We start from the raw sequence: 19,309 nt of genomic DNA on the forward strand, positions 1-19,309 counted from the left end.
TTTTTCTGTGGACAGTTATAAGTATGAATAAAAGTACTGGAATTGCCTGGAGAAGGAATTAAGCTACTCCTCTTGGGGGGAGTTAGGAAAGTGCTCACAGAGTCAGAGGCATTTGAACTGGGCCAATATAAAAATATAGGGCTTGGTAGAAAGTGAAGGGAGAGAAATGACATCATTGATGGCAAACACAGCATGAGCTAGAATTCAGAATTGTGAAAATTTATTATAAATCCAGTGAATGGAGTCACTGGGTCACTGTTGACATGCAGACGAATGACAATAGAAGATGCTGTCATTTGCAAACAGATAACTGGCTGGAATGTGACCCTCTCAGGAGGGGGAGCTGGAGGTGGCTCCAAGGGGAGGGTATTGTCAGGGTAATTTATTTTGCTGGGGATAATGACTATGAAATGACTGAAATGACTATGGAGTCGATGATTTGCATATTGATGCTTAAGTTTTCATTTTTTAAATATTGCCCCAGAAGTTACCTGTTCTTTTATATCTATGGTAGATCTGAAAAGGTCAAGATGCTAGCTAAACATTAACATAGAATTGCACTGGAGATGTACATCTTTGCTTTAGAGACCACTGAATCCTATGTTAACCCCTTTTTTAAAGTTTATATTTTGGAATAACTTTAGATTTACAGAAAAGTTGCAAGGATAGTACGGTCATGATGCTTTTTGCAACAACGGGCTACATATACAATGGTGGTCCCACAAAATTATAATATTGTATTTTTACTATGCCTTTTCTGTGTTGAGATATGTTTAGATACACAAATACCACTGTGTTCCAGTTGCCTTCAGTATTCAGTACAGTGACATGCTGTATAGGTTTGTAGCACAGGACTAGTAGGCCTGTATAGCCTAGGTGAATAGTAGGCTATACTATCTAGGTTTGTTTCAGTACACTCTAGATGTTCACACAACAATGAAATCACCTAACGATGCATTTCTCAGAATGTATCCCTGTTGTTAAACAATCCATGGCTGTATTAACCCATTTTTAAAATGTACACCTAAAATTTATACTAAAATGTACATAATGCATTTAAACTTTCAAACCTTTGTTTGATCCCACTTATTTCCTGCTTGTGTTCACTTGAGTCATGTTGAAAACAAAAGTTACTTTTATTCCCATTGAGTGAAGACCAAGACACAATTTAAAAAAAGCAAAACAAAACAAAACAAAAGTTGTTGTTTTCTTAACCCAGAAAGATGGACTTGGTACAAAACTATTCTGTCTACCCTAAGTGAATTGTTGTACAGTATAGGCAGATATTGAAACAACACACTGTACCCCACAGATATGTATAAGTAAATGTTAAAATTAAAAAAAAAATTATTAAAATATAACCCCCTACCTCCCCAAATTTTTAAAAAAATTTTATTTTATTTTGTCAATATACAATGTGGTTGATTATTGTGGCCAATTACCGAAACCTCCCTCCCTCCTCCTTCTCCCCGCCCCCAACAATGTCCTTTCTGTTCACTTGTCATGTCAACTTCAAGGAATTATAATTGTTTTCTTCTTCCCCCTGCCAAGGTTATTTGTGTATTAATTTATTTATTTTTAGCTCCCACCAATAAGTGAGAACATGTGGTATTTCTCTTTCTGTGCCTGACTTGTTTCACTTAATATAATTCTCTCTAGGTCCATCCACGTTGTTGCAAATGGCAGTATTTCATTCGTTTTTATAGCTGAGTAGTATTCCATTGTGTAGATGTACCACATTTTCTGTATCCACTCATCCGATGATGGACATTTGGGTTTTTTACACCTCTTAGCTATTGTAAAGAGTGCTGCGATGAACATTGGAGAACGGGTATGCCTTCGACTTGATGATTTCCATTCCTCTGCCTACCTCCCAAAGTTAAAAAAAAAAGAAAAAAGTCTTCTCACGGTATACTGGCCAGCAAAACAAAACAAAAACAAAAAACCATGAGAAAAATAGGCATTCATTGGTTGTTTTTCTGTATTGGTTTTGTGGTAGGCCTTAACGGTGGTTTAGTAAAACATGGTCCCTGTCCTTTCAAGGAACTGGCAATTTAGTAAGTGTATGTGTATGTATTAGGTACAGGAGAGGAAAAGGAACAGAAGGACCCTGTAACCAGGGAGAAAAGTCAGTGTCATCACTGGCTTCAATAATGTGTGTCTGATTCCCAATTTAGAATCTTCCTTATAGGTCATCATTTTTCTGCTGAGAAAACTGTACCTCCACTGTTTTTCTTCATGCAAGGTGGTCATATAACTCCCAGTGACTTTCTATGAGAATAGAGGAATTCCTTTCCCCTTACTTTGCCGAACACTTTAAAGTATACAAAGCACTTTGATATTATCCCAATGGTTGTCATAAAAATTCGGTTGGTTAAGGAGGTCAGGGTTTTCTAATCTTACTTTTGAGGGTGAGGCACCGGAGGGGCTGCTGTTCAAGGCCATGCTGCTCACCCGTGGTGTGGACTGATGTTAATACCCATGCATCACTGTGTTCCAACTCTCCCCCTGCACACTGTCTATCTGTTGCTAGCCATGTGCTGAAGCCTTTATATTTTCCTGCATTTCCCGTGCTCTTTGTCTTTAAAGACATCTGGAGGTAATCATGTAGGCCTCTTAATTAATTCAGTTCAATTAATAAATTACTAGGTGGATTTGGGGCTGGGAGGGGTGCAGGGTGCCTTCCGGGCCTTCCCGTGCTGGAGAGCTCTCGCAATCAGGCTTGGAGAACCCTCTTCAGCGGCAGCCTGTGAGGCTCATCTCTAGCAGCAGGCTGTCTGGAGGGGTGACTGGCTTACCCTGACTGAGGAGACATCATTTTCCTTTCCTCACATAGTGTGTGCAATCTAATTAGACCAACATCTGGGCTGGGCTGGTTGTCTTCCTCCTAGTTAAAGTAAGTTTTTCTTAAAGGTCCAATATGGCATCAGCTCAGCATAGCTCTCGATGGGCATTTCTTTGTTGTGCAGAGCTGAGCTGCACATTTCAGGTGTTGAATATTCTGTCCTATGTCCACTAGATTTCAGTAATTGTTCCAGGCATTGTGGCAACCAATGTCCCCTCATTCCCATTTCCAAGCTCCTGTTGGGGGCAGGGAGCAGAGCTGCTTCTGCAGAGGGGTCATTTTAAAGTGTCCTATGTCTCTGCTATGCCCCTGTTTCCAAAATAAAGTTTTGGTGATTCCTTAATGTCTACAGAATATATGAGGGCACTTCGAAAAGTTTGTGGAAAAATAGAATTGAAAGATAATACAAATCTTTCCATGAGCTTTTTGAAGACTTCTTATATTTAAACTCCTTAAGTGTGCATGCAAAATGTCTATGCTTTGGTTTCATCCCACATTTTAGTTCTCTTGCTAGCTACTTTTTCTTTTCCCCCTTCAGCCGCAGTGGACATAAGTGCTGTGTACTTTCCTGCCTACGTGTCTTTGCTAACATTGTTCAGGCCCAGCCTCTACTTAGCACTCAAGGCCCAGTCTTAATGTCACCTCACCAATGAAATCTTGTTAGTTCTGCTCCCAGCAAGAAGTGATCTTATCTATTTTGGCTTCCTTGTAACACTTATTTATTTATTTATTTTTTAACTTCACTTAGGTGGCTTATCACCTCATTTAATTGGTGTAGTAATTATTTCAGTAGATTATTAATAAAATCAAAGCTTTTTTCCAACCCTCTCCCACAGAAACTCCTTCAAGTTAGGAATCATTTCCTATTTATATCTACTCCCTCAAGAGTGCTTCGTACTAACGTACGTAGGTAAACTATTGGAAGGGAGGTGCTCAAGTTTGGGAGGTGTGTTCCCCTCTTCCTCCCTTTCCTCCTCCTCCTCTTTCTCCTTCTGATTCCTCCTCCTCTTCTCCTTTTTTTCCCTTCCATTTTCCCTCATCCTTCCTCTTTCTTCCTTCATCCTTCATCTTTCCAGAGAGCTTTGTCAAGATTCATTAAGAATGGATTAAAATGAAATAACAATAAAGTGAAGTGTGTCATCTCTATTTCCATGTTTCCATAAAAACAGTGTTTGTTTCTGTTTAATTGCAGATTCCAACAATGTCTCATCCATCTTGGCTGCCACCTAAAAGTACTAGTGAGCCCCTTGGCCATGTTCCTGCAAGGATGGAGACCACCCATTCCTTTGGGACCCCCAGCATTTCAGTGTCTACACAACAACCACCCAAGAAGTTTGCACCAGTAGTTGCTCCAAAACCTAAGTACAACCCGTACAAGCAACCTGGAAGTGAGGGTAAGTGCCGGGATTTCAGAGTTGGGGGCCCAGAGTGGGAAAGTTCAGTGTAATAAAGGTGACTTATAGTACAATGCTGTGCTAGAAAAAGGTAGTACGTGAATTCACTCTGTGGTTTTCACAGTTTATGGACTATCAAAGTTTAAGGAGCCCCCAGAAATCATCTAGACCAACCCCTCTTTTAGGGAAAAAAGGATTTAGAACTCATAGGGGTTATATGGTTATGGTTACACAGTGAAATAGGGTTAGAGCCCAAACTAGAAATCTGGCCTCTTCCATCATAACTCATTTCCCTTCTACTGCATCATCCTTCACCTCCAGCCCATGGTCTCGTAGGCATGTGTCTACCACCCAGTGGTTCCTCCCTCTTGTCGTCAGATAGGTGTTCCAAACCGCTGCCAAGTGGTAGTCCAATGAGAAACCCATAGAAAGTGAACTTAATAAGGTACATGAAATTGTTTTATTTTCTCTGACTATTTTTCCTCCTTTAGGCTGCTGTAGGATAAAGTTGTCCTTGAGAGCTCTGTGAGGTCTACATTTGTTGAAACTTACAAATTTGAGTGAAGTCTAGTTTCAGGGGATTTATTAATGGTACATTCAGTTTACAGCAAGTAGCATTTGAAGGTCTATGTGAGCTCAGCGTCTCGTGTGCGTGTGTATATACACACTCACACACTGAACTCCACGGGCAGTACAAATGCTGACACACTCTTTCGTTGAAGAGGCTCCATATTTTTACCAATCAATGCCAGCAGCTCATTCAAAGCCATGAAACAATAACATAACTAAGAAACAGGAGAACATTAGACTTCTCTGAGCTAAAAGAGAAGAGACAGTGAAAGGAGATTCAACCCCATTTTTTCTGTTTTCTGCCCCTGTCCCACCTTTTAAAATTATCTTAACCTGTCCATGATGTTTCCAGTTGCTTCTTGGATGACATTAGTATGTTTGTTTCAGCATTGTTGTATGAGACTGTTTTTCACACTCTGTGATATAGTTCAGTCTTTCTCTTCCTCCCTAGTCCTGTCCTGCTCCCAGTGAATACTTTACTCATCTACTAGTATTTTAGGACTGAAGATAGAAGCCTAGTCCAGATGTGTAACATGACTGAACACTCAGGCAGGGAGGTAGGGAGGACCTGGTGTCAGCAGACACGCCTGAGCTGTGGCTGGGCCTCTTTGGGTACCCTTTGCCCAGAAAGGGCAGCAAGACCATCAGAGAGCTGTTCTGGAAAAACAGTAAATGAAGCCCTTGGTGCTCTACTCATCTCCATTGCAGTGCTTGGAGTTTTATTGCCCTTGAAGGAGACTGCACCTTTGAAATTAATCGAGGACTTAGTGGAGATGGTTTTCTTTGGCTCATCATTCTTTAGTGATTGCTGAGCTTGGGAATGGGATCTGGAAGAGAATCTTTCCTCACAGAGATGAGGCAAGCCACGTGTGACTTCTTCATTTGTTTTCTCAACATTTCCCCTTTTCTGTTTGATAAGGGCATCGTTATTTTGTCTCCTTACTTTGGGGGATAGCAAAATGGACTTCCCTCTAATGTGAAGGGAATAAAGACAAGATCAGTTATGCACAGAAGGAAAAGGGTGAGGAAGTCTTAATAGGTATGACACTTGATACACCCCAGTGGATTAGGTTAGAACATGTCCTGTATTAAGTTCACTAATGAATGGAACATATGAGACAAGGAGAAGAGAAGCATATAATGGTCTCCCTTTAGACTTCTTCACTCCGGGTGCTGTGAATTACAGTGAGTTAGCCCCAGTGATGACTCTCCCTGCTTTGAGATGCCCTGCTTGTGCTATGTGTGGTTCTCCCACTGTCTGTCTTATTCTCTAAGAACACTGGAGCAAACTGTGATTTGTTTGCATACTCCGCAGCTTACAACTCTTTGCCCCTTCTCAACATGCTGCCTCACACGCTTTTGTTGCATGTCACAGTTCTATTTGTATCACTTTCTCCAAAATCCCTAGGTATGGCCCAGATCGTAAGTAATCACTTCCATCCCTGGATTTCCACATACATCTTTCTTTGACTATCAAATTTCTACTACCTCTGTTACTGCTTCTGCTCTCATTCTTTCACTTATTGACCATGTACAATATGCCAGGCACTGTGTTTTCTCATTATTTTATTGCCTTTTCATATAATCCTATGAAGCATTTTTTTTTCCCTATAGAAAATTGGAAGCTTAGAGAGAGGAGGTGACATCCTCTGTGATTTTGTGGCTAGTAAGTTTCTGAACTGAGGCTGTTGTCCGCATCCAGCATGCTATACTGCCTGTCCTACTATTTATGGCACACGTGGCACCCCGACCCCATATTATAGTGATGCTTTCCTACTTCCCTTAAAAGAGTATAAGCTTTATTTCCTCATTTAGGCAACAAGACATGGTTTCTCACTCATCCTTATGTTTCTCGTAGCTCTTATTATGCTACTGTGTTTTTAGTAGGAATGGTTGCATATGGTCAAATGTATGTCTGTATGTTCTTATGTATTATATATATTTGGACGGATAGCAGATGACTGTATGCGTGAGTGCACTGCTCAGTAATTCTTCTCTTGCAGTAAGCAATTTGGAATATGGCACCTTCATTGCAAGCAATTCAGTCTTTTGTTTTCCAGAGTTTTGGTTCTTTCTTGCAATCTGCCAGTCTTGGTCTCCCTCCCTCTCTGTCTTTCTCTGTCTCTCTAATATAGCCTTTTCTGAATATGTAAAAGAAGAATTTCCCTTTAATATATAAATTTCAAACACAAATATGGAGAAAGGTTCATGGACATTATTCAGACTTCTTTTTTAAATAGAAGCTATGTTTTGTTTGACTTTTTTTAAGAGTCCACATATAAATGAGATCACGCAATATTTTTCTTTCCATGCCTGGCTTATTTTACTTAGCATAATGTCTTCTAGGTCTGTCCATGTTGTGACAAGTGACAGGATCTCCTCCTTTTTGAAAGCTGAATAATATCCCGTTGTATATATATACAACATTTTTTTTTATCCATTTCTCTATTGATGGACACGTAGGTTGTTTCCATATCATGGCTATCTATTGTGGATAATGTTGCAGTGAATATGGGAGTGCAGATATTTATATCTTCAGGAGGTGATGATTTCACTTCTTTTGGGTATACACCCAGAAGAGGGATTGCTGAGTTATATGGTAGTTCTATTGTTAAATTTTTAATGAAGCTCCATACTGTTTTCTATAATGGCTACACCAATCTATATTCTCCCCAACAGCATACAAGAGTTCTCTTTTCTCCAAACCCTCACTAATACTTACATCTCTGTTCTTTTTGATAATGGCCCTCCTAACAGGTGTGAGGTGGTATTTCATAATGGTTTTGATTTGCATTGCACCTTTCTTTTCATGTACTTGTTGGCCATTTTTATGTCATTTTTGGAGAAATGTCTGTTGAAGTCCTTTGCCCAGTTTTTAATCAGGTTGTATTTTTTTTGCTATTGAGTTGTATGAGTTCTTTCTAAATCTTGGATGTTAGACCCCTTATCTGATATATGGTTTGCAAATATTTTCACTCAATCTGTAGGTTGCCTTTTCATTTTATTGATTGCTTCCTTGCTGTGCAGGAACTTTTTAGTTTGATGTAGTCTCATTTATTTATTTTTGCTTTTGTAGCTTGAGCTTTTGGTGTAATACCCAAGAAATCATTGCAAAAACCAATGTTAAGAAGATTTTCTCTGACGTTTTCTTCTAAGAGTTTTGTGTTTTCAAGTTTTATGTTTAGATATATTTTGTCCGTTTTGAGTTCTTTTTTGTGAATGGTGTAAGATAAAGATACAATTTTATTCTTTTGCATGGAAATACAGTTTTCCCAGCACTGTTTATTGAAGAGTCTATCCTTTTTACAAAAAGGTCTAATATATAGAGATAGAAAATAAAACAGTGGTTACCAGGGTCAGGGTGGGGGTGAGGGGAGAAATGGGAAGATGTAGGTCAAAGGATACAAAGTAGCAAATATGAAGGATGAACAAGTTGAAAGATCTAATGTACAACTGAACGCTATAGTTAAAAATAGTGTATCGTATTCAGAATTTTTATTTAATGAGTAGATTATAGCTGTTCTTGTCATGGTAGTGGTGGGGGTGAATGGGTAACTATGTGAAATGATGGATATGTTAATTCATACCACTATAGTAACCATTTTACTCTACATGTATATCTTGTAACATCGTGTTATATACTTTTACTGTATGCAATAAAAATTATTTAAAAACAAATAAAATTAGTAAAAATAAACAAAAGCTACATTTCTTCATCTGCTGTGTGTTACGATACTGTGTATTTGTTAGAGGTGTAAAATGTGCTTTACATTACATTTAATTTAAATGTTATAAGTGTATTAGCTTTTACTCTAAATATTTTTTAAAAAATCATGTTTTGTTTAAGTTTTCATACATTTAAAAAGTTTATACTCATTTTTATTTTCTTTTTGTTCACTTAGAATATTCTATATTATTAGTGAAATCCCCATATAGTAGGTAATGCAGGTTTTTTTGTGGGGTGAATTGGTGATACCAGGGCCTAATGCCTCAGCTCATGCTATTCTTTCTTTGCCTTTATTACATACTCATTCCCCAGTTTCCAAGTCCTCAAGTCTTTTAATTCATTGCTTAAAAATTGACCTCTAAGAAGCTCAACTACAATGTCAGAAAGTTAGAACTAATAGAAATCACGCAGTCCAACTTTTCCAGATGTAAAGGTGAGGACTGCAGTCCAGAGAGGGTAATGCAATGTGCGGCCTGCTCAGAGCAGAGTTGGCACCAGACCTCAGGTACTTTCTGTCTAAGTGTAGTGTTGAGTTATCCAGGACCTTGCACTATATTCTAGTGACAACTGTTCTTTACTACCCCATAACCTCATTATGCATCACTTACAATTCTTGTCACAATGGGACTTTTAATAGGTTTGCTTGTATATGAGCTTGTCTCCCACAGTAGACTCTGAACTTTTGGAGGAAGGGGCTGTCTGGCTCATATCTTTACCCCCAGCAGCACCTAGCAGAATACCTGACACATAGTATATATACAATAGTATTTGTAGGACTGATGCAATAGGTAAACCACAGCAATACAAGCCTGCTTATCCAGGCATGTGTTCTGGCTTCTCAGCTACTTAGTAGGCGCTATGGTTTTGCAGTTTCTACTTGTGTATTTGAATTACTTTTACCTTCCTTATTCCCATTATTTGAGCTTTTTAGTCCAGGAGTTGCTTGACCACTGGTACCCTGAAATTACCCTTTACATTTCTTACCTAGGTATTCTATCTGCAGTCTCTGGAGTTTGCTTACTCATTTCTTAATTCTGACTGTGAAAGTAGAAAAGTACACACAGGTTTTCTATATCAACTTGTATTTATGTGATACCTATATTTTATAATTTTCTTTTATAAGATATTCTACTAATAACCTTTTTCCAAAGGGCTTTGACACTCTTGAAAGTAAGGCATGCTTTTTTCCCAGTTAGTAGCTCCTTAGACCTTAGAGTCCTTTTGTTTTACTCCATTGTTCTCATACTTTTCATTGATTTTGTAAGAACTTGTGTTTCCTCGCTGTCTTTGAATGCCCTTATGTTTCCAAATGCCTTTCTGTGTCCAATACTATGTGCTTATGAACCCATATATATTTTTAAATTAATTTTTGTCTTCTTCCATATTTTACACTGTCAACTATTTCATTTTTTGTGAAATAATTTTGGTATATATTTATGATTTTGTCCCATCAACTTCTATTCTATATTGATGAAGACAAATTAATGCAATTTTTCTTCTGATGTTTAAAGTACTAGCCTATTTGTCCTGTAATCTGGGTCTCCTCTCTGCTTCAAATTTAAAAAACAAAACAAAATGAAGAAACAAAAAATGTCGTAGACCTTGATGGCAGAACAGAGTGTGATTCTTTTTCTATTCTAGGTAGATAGCAAAGAAAGTGAACTTTTCTACTTTATCTAATATATTACTTTCTTGAGATGGTTTTTAAAATTATTCTATTATTACTCTTGGAATTAGAAACATTCTCTGTCTCTCTCTGTCAATAGTTTGGCTGAATGAAATTTAATAATACTTTTTATCCATCATTACAATAGAATATCATACAGAATGATTTGTAAAGTTTGCAAGTTTTTAAAGTTGGAGTTGTCTTGTGGCCTAGGATTGACTTTCAACAATCTGTGAAATTCCTTTTAAAAAAATAGTTTTATGCTAGGTTTTTCAAAAAGCAAATCCATAGTATACCAATTCAAGGTGATCCTTTTGGTAGAAGTCCTTTATAGTTAATCCAGCACTTCCATATTTATTGACTTCTAATTTTCAGAAGAGAATTTTTACTATAGCTCTCTGAGGTAGCTAGAAAACATGTTATTGACGTTTTACTGTTTGGTATACCACTGGAAGTGAAATAGCTTATTGAAGAATCATGTTGCTAGTAAAAGAGTAGCTGGACCTTCTTATATAGGGCTTTCACAGAATTTTTCTTTTCTTTTTTTTTTTGTGACTGGCCACACCACGCTCAGCCAGTGAGTGCACTGGCCATCCCTATATAGGATCCGAACCTGCGGCGGGAGCGCTCCTGCGCTTCCAGCACCGCACTCTCCTGAGTGCGCCATGGAGTCGGCCCGGTTTTCACAGATTTTAAAGGGTTCTACTTGTTGGAGGTTGGGTTAGATAGCCTCATGTTTCTTTTAACTCCATTACTTTGTTATTTCATGATACTTCTTTGAAATTAATTTTAAAATGGTGACCCTTTTTACAAACTATTCCTACATAGTACACTTCTATATAATAAGTCCTCTGTTTTTCAGCTTTGCCTACATTGCTTCTCCTAGACTTAATGAAATAAATTTTATTGAATGAGGGTCCTATACCTGAATTTTTTTTTTTAAACTAGATCTTTCTATGCATTCTTTTATCCTGAAGTTATTGATCTATTTCATGGAGAGGGAATAGTTACAGGTGACTGCTAATATGGGAACGACATGGTAACTATAACAATATGCCATAACAATGTGAACAGTAGAGTCTCCCATGATGGAGGTGACAGCTAAGATTGTTTCTTTTCTGTTTTCATGCTAGGGCAATTTTTTCATGCATTAATCATAACATCTTTGAGCAGTAGAGTTAGAGAAAAGTTTGAAGTTTATCTAGTCTAGTTCTATCATTTGTCACATATGAAAACTCAGTCCAAGAGGGCAGGAAAAGACTTTCCCTAGGTTACTCAAGAGTATGGGGCTGAACTGAGTCCAGAACTCAAGTTTTCTAAATGTACTCATTGCGCCATACATACCACTACTCTCTGTGGAAAGAGGCAAGATTGGGGCTTGGTTTCTAGGGATAGATGAATACTGGATTATTGATACTTGGTGGAGAATTAGTCAATAGCGATATGAAGTCATTTATTCTGGTTAGGAAGGACATATTTGTTCTCTGAACACGTAACTAACACGTGAGGGAAATGGATGGCCACCTATGGCGGTATATTTAAAGGAATAGTTTAGAATGGGTTTTCCCCATCATGTTTTGTTTTGAATGTATAAGCCAATTTGTGTTGCTTCTCCTCTTACTGTTAGGAAAACCTTTTTCTTATTTAAACCTGGAGTAATTGGTGGTAGAAAAGTGATACCTAGACATTTAGACTTACAGTGTGCTGTCCTGTCACTGGAGACCTATAGTCCTTGTTCCCCATGCAAGGTGAATCTTGCCTGTGACTTTGGAGGTACAAATGGGAAATAACTTTTTGTAGCCCCGACAGTTCTGTTAAATTGCCAGCAATCACAGACAAGCGGTTGCAATATCTCAGGTGTTTGTAATAATTACACATGGGGTGTCATAAAGATAGTCACAAATTCACTGAAACATCAGGAACTCTAATGAGACTCGTGTTTGACTGCTATGCACCTTTTCTGGGTGAGGGAAGCCTCTTAAGCCTCATCTATCACTGTAGAATGCAGTGCATAACTTTTAATTTTCAGGTCCTCAAGGGGGAAAAAGGACAAGATGTTCATTCATTAAAGGACCAGATATTAATTGTATTAATTTGATCTTTACCTTGCATCTTCCTGCAGAGAAAATAATTTGTAATTTTTGGGATGACTTTAGATTTTACCAGATATTCATAGGTCTTATCACGACCCAGGAGCACCAAGGTGTAGCACTGGCTTCATGGTCATTTACATTCAAGCTTCAGTGTCACTACTTGACCTTGGGCATAACACTTTTCTATTCCCCAGTCTCCTTAATTTAAAAAATTATCTTGTGATGTTAAATATCTTACAAGATTGTTCTGAGGATCAAATATAACAATAAGTGTGAAAATGTTTTTAAACCATAAATGCTTATATTTGGTAAGCATTGTAAAAATTTAAATACTTTTAGTAATTTTTATAAATACTATAAATACTTGTAGAAAATCATATAGAATTACTATTGTATACTTATTCAACAGTAGTTTACTTTAAATGGATTTTGTGCCAGACATGCTTCTAGGCACTGTAGTAATGGCAATGAACAAAACGGAGATTAATCTCTGCCCTCTTAGGGGGTATTTTCTTTGTATAAAAAAAGTAACTTATTAATAAGTAATATTGATACAATTATAAAATAGCACTTATTAAATAAATGCATTTTATAACTCTATACATACTAACAATTATTCTAAATTACAAAACAAATACTATAATGCTAATAAATATGTACTAATATAAATATAACTATTACTAATAATGGTAACCATAAATACTGATAAATATCAGCTTCTAATAACTGTGATAGGAATCACAGTGCCTCAGTAGTGTGTAAACTAAAAAATTCTAGAACAAAGGTGAATCTTAAAAATTATCTGATATAATTTCTTCATTTTCTAGATGATGATAATTAGTTCACTAGTACATTTCTAGAGGTACAGTAATCTTTGCCCAGAAATGCAATAAATAGCATATGAAAATTGTCAAATGTGGGCAGGCATTATTCTCCTGGTTTTAGAGACTCCGAGAGGTGTGGTGCCTTATTCAATATTGCAGAATAGTAAGTGGGGAAGCTGAGGCTTCTGTGTTACTGTTGTGTGTTTGGTGACTTGTTTAGAAGTTATAGTAAGAAAACTAATATAACTCAGCAGAGTGGATTAGATGTTTTAGAACAAAGAGAAGTTCATGTATTGTTGACAGAATTCTCTTTTATTTTGTAACCTGTCAGATTAATTAATTGTTGAAATGAGTTCCTTAATAAGATGATAGATTCCTAATTTGTCTATGTTTCAAAAACTGATTAATGCTGATTTGTGTGGTAAAGTGCTCTTTAATCGTCTTTATTTTTAAATTATATAAATGTACAATATTATTGTCACTCCATATTTTAAATTTGAACAGAGCTTAATTTCTTTTTTGGGAAAAAAAGTATAATGAAGATCACAATGAGATATGACCACACACCTAAAATAAAAAAAATTGTACCATATGCTGGCAAGAATGTGGAAAAACCATCTCTCACATTGCTGGTAGGAATGGGTAAAATGTTATAGCCTCTCTGGAAAACTCTTTGGCACTGTTTTCAAAAGTAAACATGTACTAACCATATGACTCAGCAATTGTACCCTTTGACATTTAATCCAGAGAAATGAAAAGTTGTGTTCACATAAAAACCTGTACATGAATGTTCATAGAAACTTTTTTTTTTTTTTTGTAATGACAAAACACTGGAAACAACCCAAATTTCCTTTAATGGGCAAATGTTTAAGCAAAATCTGGTACATTCATACAGTAGAATACCATTTAGCAATAAAAAAGAGTAAACTACTACATGCAGTAACATGGACTGATCTCGAAAGCATTATGCTTAATGAAAAAAAGCAGTCAATGTTGAAAGGTTCCATACATTGTATGATTCCATTTGTAAGACACTCTCAAGATGACAAACTATAGAGATTGAGAACAGATTAGTGGTTGAGAGGGGACAGAGATGGGGGTAGCGTTGGGCGGAGAGTGGGTATTCATACCCAGAGAAAGCAACAGGAGCCTTTTTGTGGTAGTTTTATATCTTGATTGGGGTGGTGGTTCTGCGAATCTATACATGGGATAAAATTGCATAGAACCAGATAAATACACAAATGCAGGCTAATAAATGGCGAGACGAGAACTGAATAAAGTATAGTTAACAGTAATGGAACAATGTCACTTTTCTGGTTTTGATAATGCATTATAGCTATATGAAGTGTTACCATTGGACAAAGCTGGGTAAAGTGTACATGGGATGCTTTGTATTATTTTTGCAACTTGTCTTTATCTCAAAATAAAAAGTTTAATAATAGTAAGATAAAAAAATATGGATTTCTTAACATTTTCTTCTCCTACTCAAAGGGCCATCTTACATGCAACCTGAATTATGTGCACCTTACATTTTAAGATCACTGCTATATGTATAGTTTAAAATAGGTGTTTTCAAAGCTGGTCAGTCATCAGAAAAACTTAGGGAACATTTTTGAAAGGAGGAAAAAAAGGTACATGTTCTGGATCCCATCTCAGTCCTATGGAGTCAGAATCTCAGGGGACTAGCCTCAGGAATCTGCGTTAAAACACAACAAAAATAAAACAAAGCTCCCAAGTAGTACTGATTGATGCTCAATCAAAGTTTGGGAACCACTCATTTGTTTCATTAACAATCCTAAAGGCCCTCTAAGTCTTCTCCAGGTCCTGTGGGTGTACTCTCCCCCTTAGTGACAGCCGCTTTGAAGTCTTATGCATCTTTTACCATATGAACAAGGTAAAAATTCAAAAATCCAAAGCATCCTTCACATTGCTGTGCTTTTCCCCTCTGTGTTTTCATCGTAGACACCAGTTTTTTGTTTTTTTTTTTTTGCATATGTTGTCTCGAGGAATTTTATTTATGATCCAAAAACAACAAAAGATGGATTATTTTAGAATGCCTCAGTGATGCCCAAGCTTCCGCATTATAGAGCACTTGCTATTGTGTTACTTCAGGTAGCGATGCCTGAAATCTCAGCCAGTTCTGGGTCATGGCAGGCCTATGTCAATCATCTATAAATGGGTTCATTATGGATATTATAAAAATAAATTCAACACCTGAGCCTTTGGGCAAATATACCATATAAAGAAATCATACCCTAGAACAACTACTGACCTAAGAAGCTGTAAAAAAAAATTCATAGAATGGTATTCTTATCATCCTTCCTTAAAATTACTGCAGTCAGAGATTGGACAGCTGAGGACGGCACATGGGGCAGAGGAGTACAAGTCCCCAGAATGTGGCACCCTGAGCCTCCTAGCACTTTGCCTTACCAGCATTCTCCTTTATTATCCATTTTTTCTATGGTTCTGTTTGTTGCTGTCTTCAAACAGAAGAGATGGTCTGCTACTTAAGATAGCAATATAACAGACACGCCCATAAGGTTGCATTATATAAATTTAGTGCTATAAAAGAATACAAAGGAGATCTTGTTGGAGGAATGGAGGAAAGCTTAACAGAAAAGGGGACATCTGATCTGATTCTTGGAGAATGAGTTAGTTGTTTACAAACCAGAAAAGGGCGGTGGACGGCACGTCATGCCAAGTAAAGGGAACAGCATGTGCAAAAGCAGAGAATGGCGCTCATTGTGGCTCTTGTGATCTGGCAGTTCTTTGCTGATGTCCTCAGGCAGTGCATGTGGGCTCCAGAGAGTAGCTCTGCAATGCAAGAAGAGCGACTTCACTATGGGCAAACCCAGACATTCTAGTATGCTGTGAAACTTACCTCTAGGAACAGCTTCAGGAAGCTGGCTAGCTACGTATGGGAAGGACCAGGAAACAAAAAAACACCAGTCTTATCATACCGTGGGCAAGAAGCATCTTCTTGGTGGTCCTGGCCAGAAGTATCATTGCCATCTTTTCCCAGTCATCTATTATACTTTAGAATGAGATATTTTGTATGTACAGATGGTAAGGCACAAAATAAGAGGAAAAAAGCAATTCTCCATCTTATTCTCCTGAAATTATACCAAGGCAGCCTTTTTACCTAGTCAAACACACACCCTTAAGAATGTGAGATGTGAGCCAACTTAAACATTTTTTTGTTGTTGTTCTGTTTTGTTTTCTTACTTATTCACACTGTAGGGTGGTCCTGAGAAAACAGGAAGAAATGAAAAAAGGATTTTATTATGAAATGCTTATTACAACTTGCAACTTTAAATGTGTATGTGCGCACATGCATGTGAATGGATTTCAGAGCACTTTCTCACATAATATTTAGTTTAATCACCACAATATCCTGTAACATTATTACACTTCCTACCTTATTATGGTTCCTAGAGACAAATGAAAAGTCTGACATTCAGAGGACTCATGGTAAGGCTAATAATGTAGGAACCACATATAACCAATTTTAGTATTTTCCTTTAAATAAAGTGTTGGTAATGTAGAATAACTTCTGTATAGTAATCACTGATTACTACCATTACTAAAACAATTTCTCTGTGAAAGACTTTTTAGTGGATTTATTAGTCTCTATTGCATCTGAAATTCACTTTGCTTTGCTGTGATCACTTTGCTTTACTTGATCTTTTCAGCTACACTGTAAAAGATAATAACCATCACCTTCAATCAGCAGAGAATATAAGGTACTCAAAGTGAAATAGCCAGCACAGTGCAAAGCTGGGATTTGAACCCTGGTCTCCTAACTCTAAGTCTATAGCATTTCCTTAGCACTGCACTGCATCTCATGTTAGTGCTATTATTATTATTATTATTATTTTATTTAAAAAAAAAAAAAGAAAATCCCTCGCTATTGTTTTCCCCATTTATTACTATTCAGAGCTGTTTGAAAATTGACATTATCCAAATAACATGAGAAAGTTACTTAGAATCACCTGTGTATGGATGTGTATGATGTATGACAATATACAACTGCCAAAGTAATCTCAAGAAGTCATTACCAAGAAGACATTATTTCAGAAATCCTTTAGAATAAACATTTGAAATCTCCATTAATTTAGGTGAATTATGTCATCTTGCTTAAACTTGTTAGATATCACTGGTAGTTTTATTGACATTGAAATGAAATTAAAATGCCATTTTACTTTGCTGTTATTTTTTTTATTGATCTGTTCAATACATGTTATAATGACTTGGGTTTTATTAAGTGTGCTTCCTCCATAAAAGTTCCTTGCTGGGAAAGAAAACTCCAAATTATATGATGTGTACCTAGAAATATCACCAGTTGAAGTGACAGTGAGGTGTCATATGTGCCTACCCAGTGTGGTCCCCAGTAGACAGATTTTACTTGTTCATATCATGAACTCTGCATTTACCTCAGTCTTTCAACTGAGGCCAATTCAGATTTACCTCATGCCATTTTTATTGAACAGGGCTTTATAATAGATAGAAAAAATGTCAAAATGCATCATAGCCCTTAGGCAGTTTATATTTTCATTAGAAACTTGACTTATGAAAATGACCTGCTAACTAGCAATATAAGCTGTAATATAAAGTCTCTATTTGTGAAGTGACTCTATGTTTAACTCTGTCAGAGGACTCAGAAAGAAGAGTTTACTTGGGGCCAAGATGGTATTGGAAGGCTACAAAAAGGAAAGACTTGGGGGAAGCCATGGTTAAGCATGTACACTGTGGCATCAGACAGATCTGGGTTTGAGTTTCGATTGTACCCCTTAATCCTCTGGGAACTTGGGCTCCTTAGGGCAAGTAGCTACCTAAGCTCTCTCAATTTGTTCTTACTTTAAAATAGAGATATATGTATTTCAAAGAGTTGTTTTTAAAGTTAAATGAAGGAATAAATTGGCACAGTGTATGGCCAAAAATAATGACTAAATCAATGGAAGCTGCCATCACTATTGCTGCTATGATTAATATGAAAATTAAAGTATGAACATTAGCTCTGGGAGTCATAATCCATAGTTCTTTTAATCCATAGATTTGTAATTATAACTGTCCAAATATAGTTCATGCTGCCCATTTAAAAAAAACAATCTTAGTTTTATCCTTTCCTGTACTATGGTAATGTTTTTACCGATTGACATTTTAGAATTGCCTTGACCTATGTTTGTCTTTGCTAGAATTATGATACATTGATGTGTCTTTTTTGGATTTTGCATGAAACCTTTCTCAGAAAGGGCTGTTTTTTACTTAAACTATGTCAATGTGGGAACAATATGGAGTCATATTTATAGTATCTCTATGAGAAGTGGTATTCTTATTATTGAGCTCTAATTAAAGTTAATAATGTAGGTGAATATTATGTAAAGTAAACTAGTAATTTTTATTAATTTTTAAAATATTTAATTTTCCATAATATGAAATGACACAGTGAGATTTTAGGGATTATAAACTACATAATCACAGAAAAATTAATTTTATTAGAGATTTTATCTTGAGTCCCATTCATTTTGGGATTCATAACGTGGGATTTAGCCAGTCTCCTGAAATGGTATTTAAAGTTAGTCCATGTGCATGTGTTTTTCAGGGAAATGGTCCATAACATCATCAGACCCTCAAAGAGATTCTTAACTCACTCATCATAGAAGATAATACCCCCTGCCTAAGGTATCACCAGTCTTCCAAGCCAGTTATATTGGTGCAGTTTAAATATAAAAACAAGATTTTATTTTCCTCTTACCAAATTTAGTAAGCAGTGTCTGAGGAGGGAATGGAGTGTTTGGTGGTGGTGGTAGGGAATTACATTAGAAAGTATGATGTATATATGATATATATTTTGTATGACAATTATGTCATGATATACGGCTTTGAAACACATTCCTATGTATGTTTCCTTGTTTATTTACATGACAGATATTTGCACATCTCCTCTGAGCTGCGCATCTGTAAGGCAGGGCATGGTGGTGGATAGTGCATGGGTCCTTTCTGCTGCGAGGAAGGCGAGGCAGGGATGCTTAACCCCATTTTGCAGTTGAGGAGATTGAGACTTGGTGATGAGGTTGCTTGCACCTGTCCCTATAGGTAGAAAGTAGTCAAGAGGATATTGAAGCCTAACTCTTCTTCCAAAATTGAGTTTATTAGACTGCAATATGTATTCTGTTGCTTAGCATCTATT

The 19,309-nt window shown here is 36.8% G+C and overlaps 1 protein-coding gene across 10 annotated transcripts in view; it reads left to right on the forward strand.

Moving 5' to 3' along the window:
- The window catches only part of LPP (LIM domain containing preferred translocation partner in lipoma), a 670,167-nt gene that overhangs the window by 218,906 nt on the left and 431,952 nt on the right, over positions 1 to 19,309 (forward strand). For all 10 annotated transcript variants that reach the window (XM_063111732.1, XM_063111742.1, XM_063111717.1 and 7 more), the window contains one exon: positions 4,038 to 4,239. In XM_063111732.1, coding sequence (XP_062967802.1) covers positions 4,047 to 4,239 — 193 coding nt within the window. In that variant the 5' untranslated portion in view covers positions 4,038 to 4,046. The remainder of the gene's footprint in view (positions 1 to 4,037; positions 4,240 to 19,309) is intronic.

The sequence above is a fragment of the Cynocephalus volans genome, chromosome 1 (genome assembly GCF_027409185.1).
Source record: "Cynocephalus volans isolate mCynVol1 chromosome 1, mCynVol1.pri, whole genome shotgun sequence".
Classification (NCBI taxonomy): domain Eukaryota; kingdom Metazoa; phylum Chordata; class Mammalia; order Dermoptera; family Cynocephalidae; genus Cynocephalus; species Cynocephalus volans.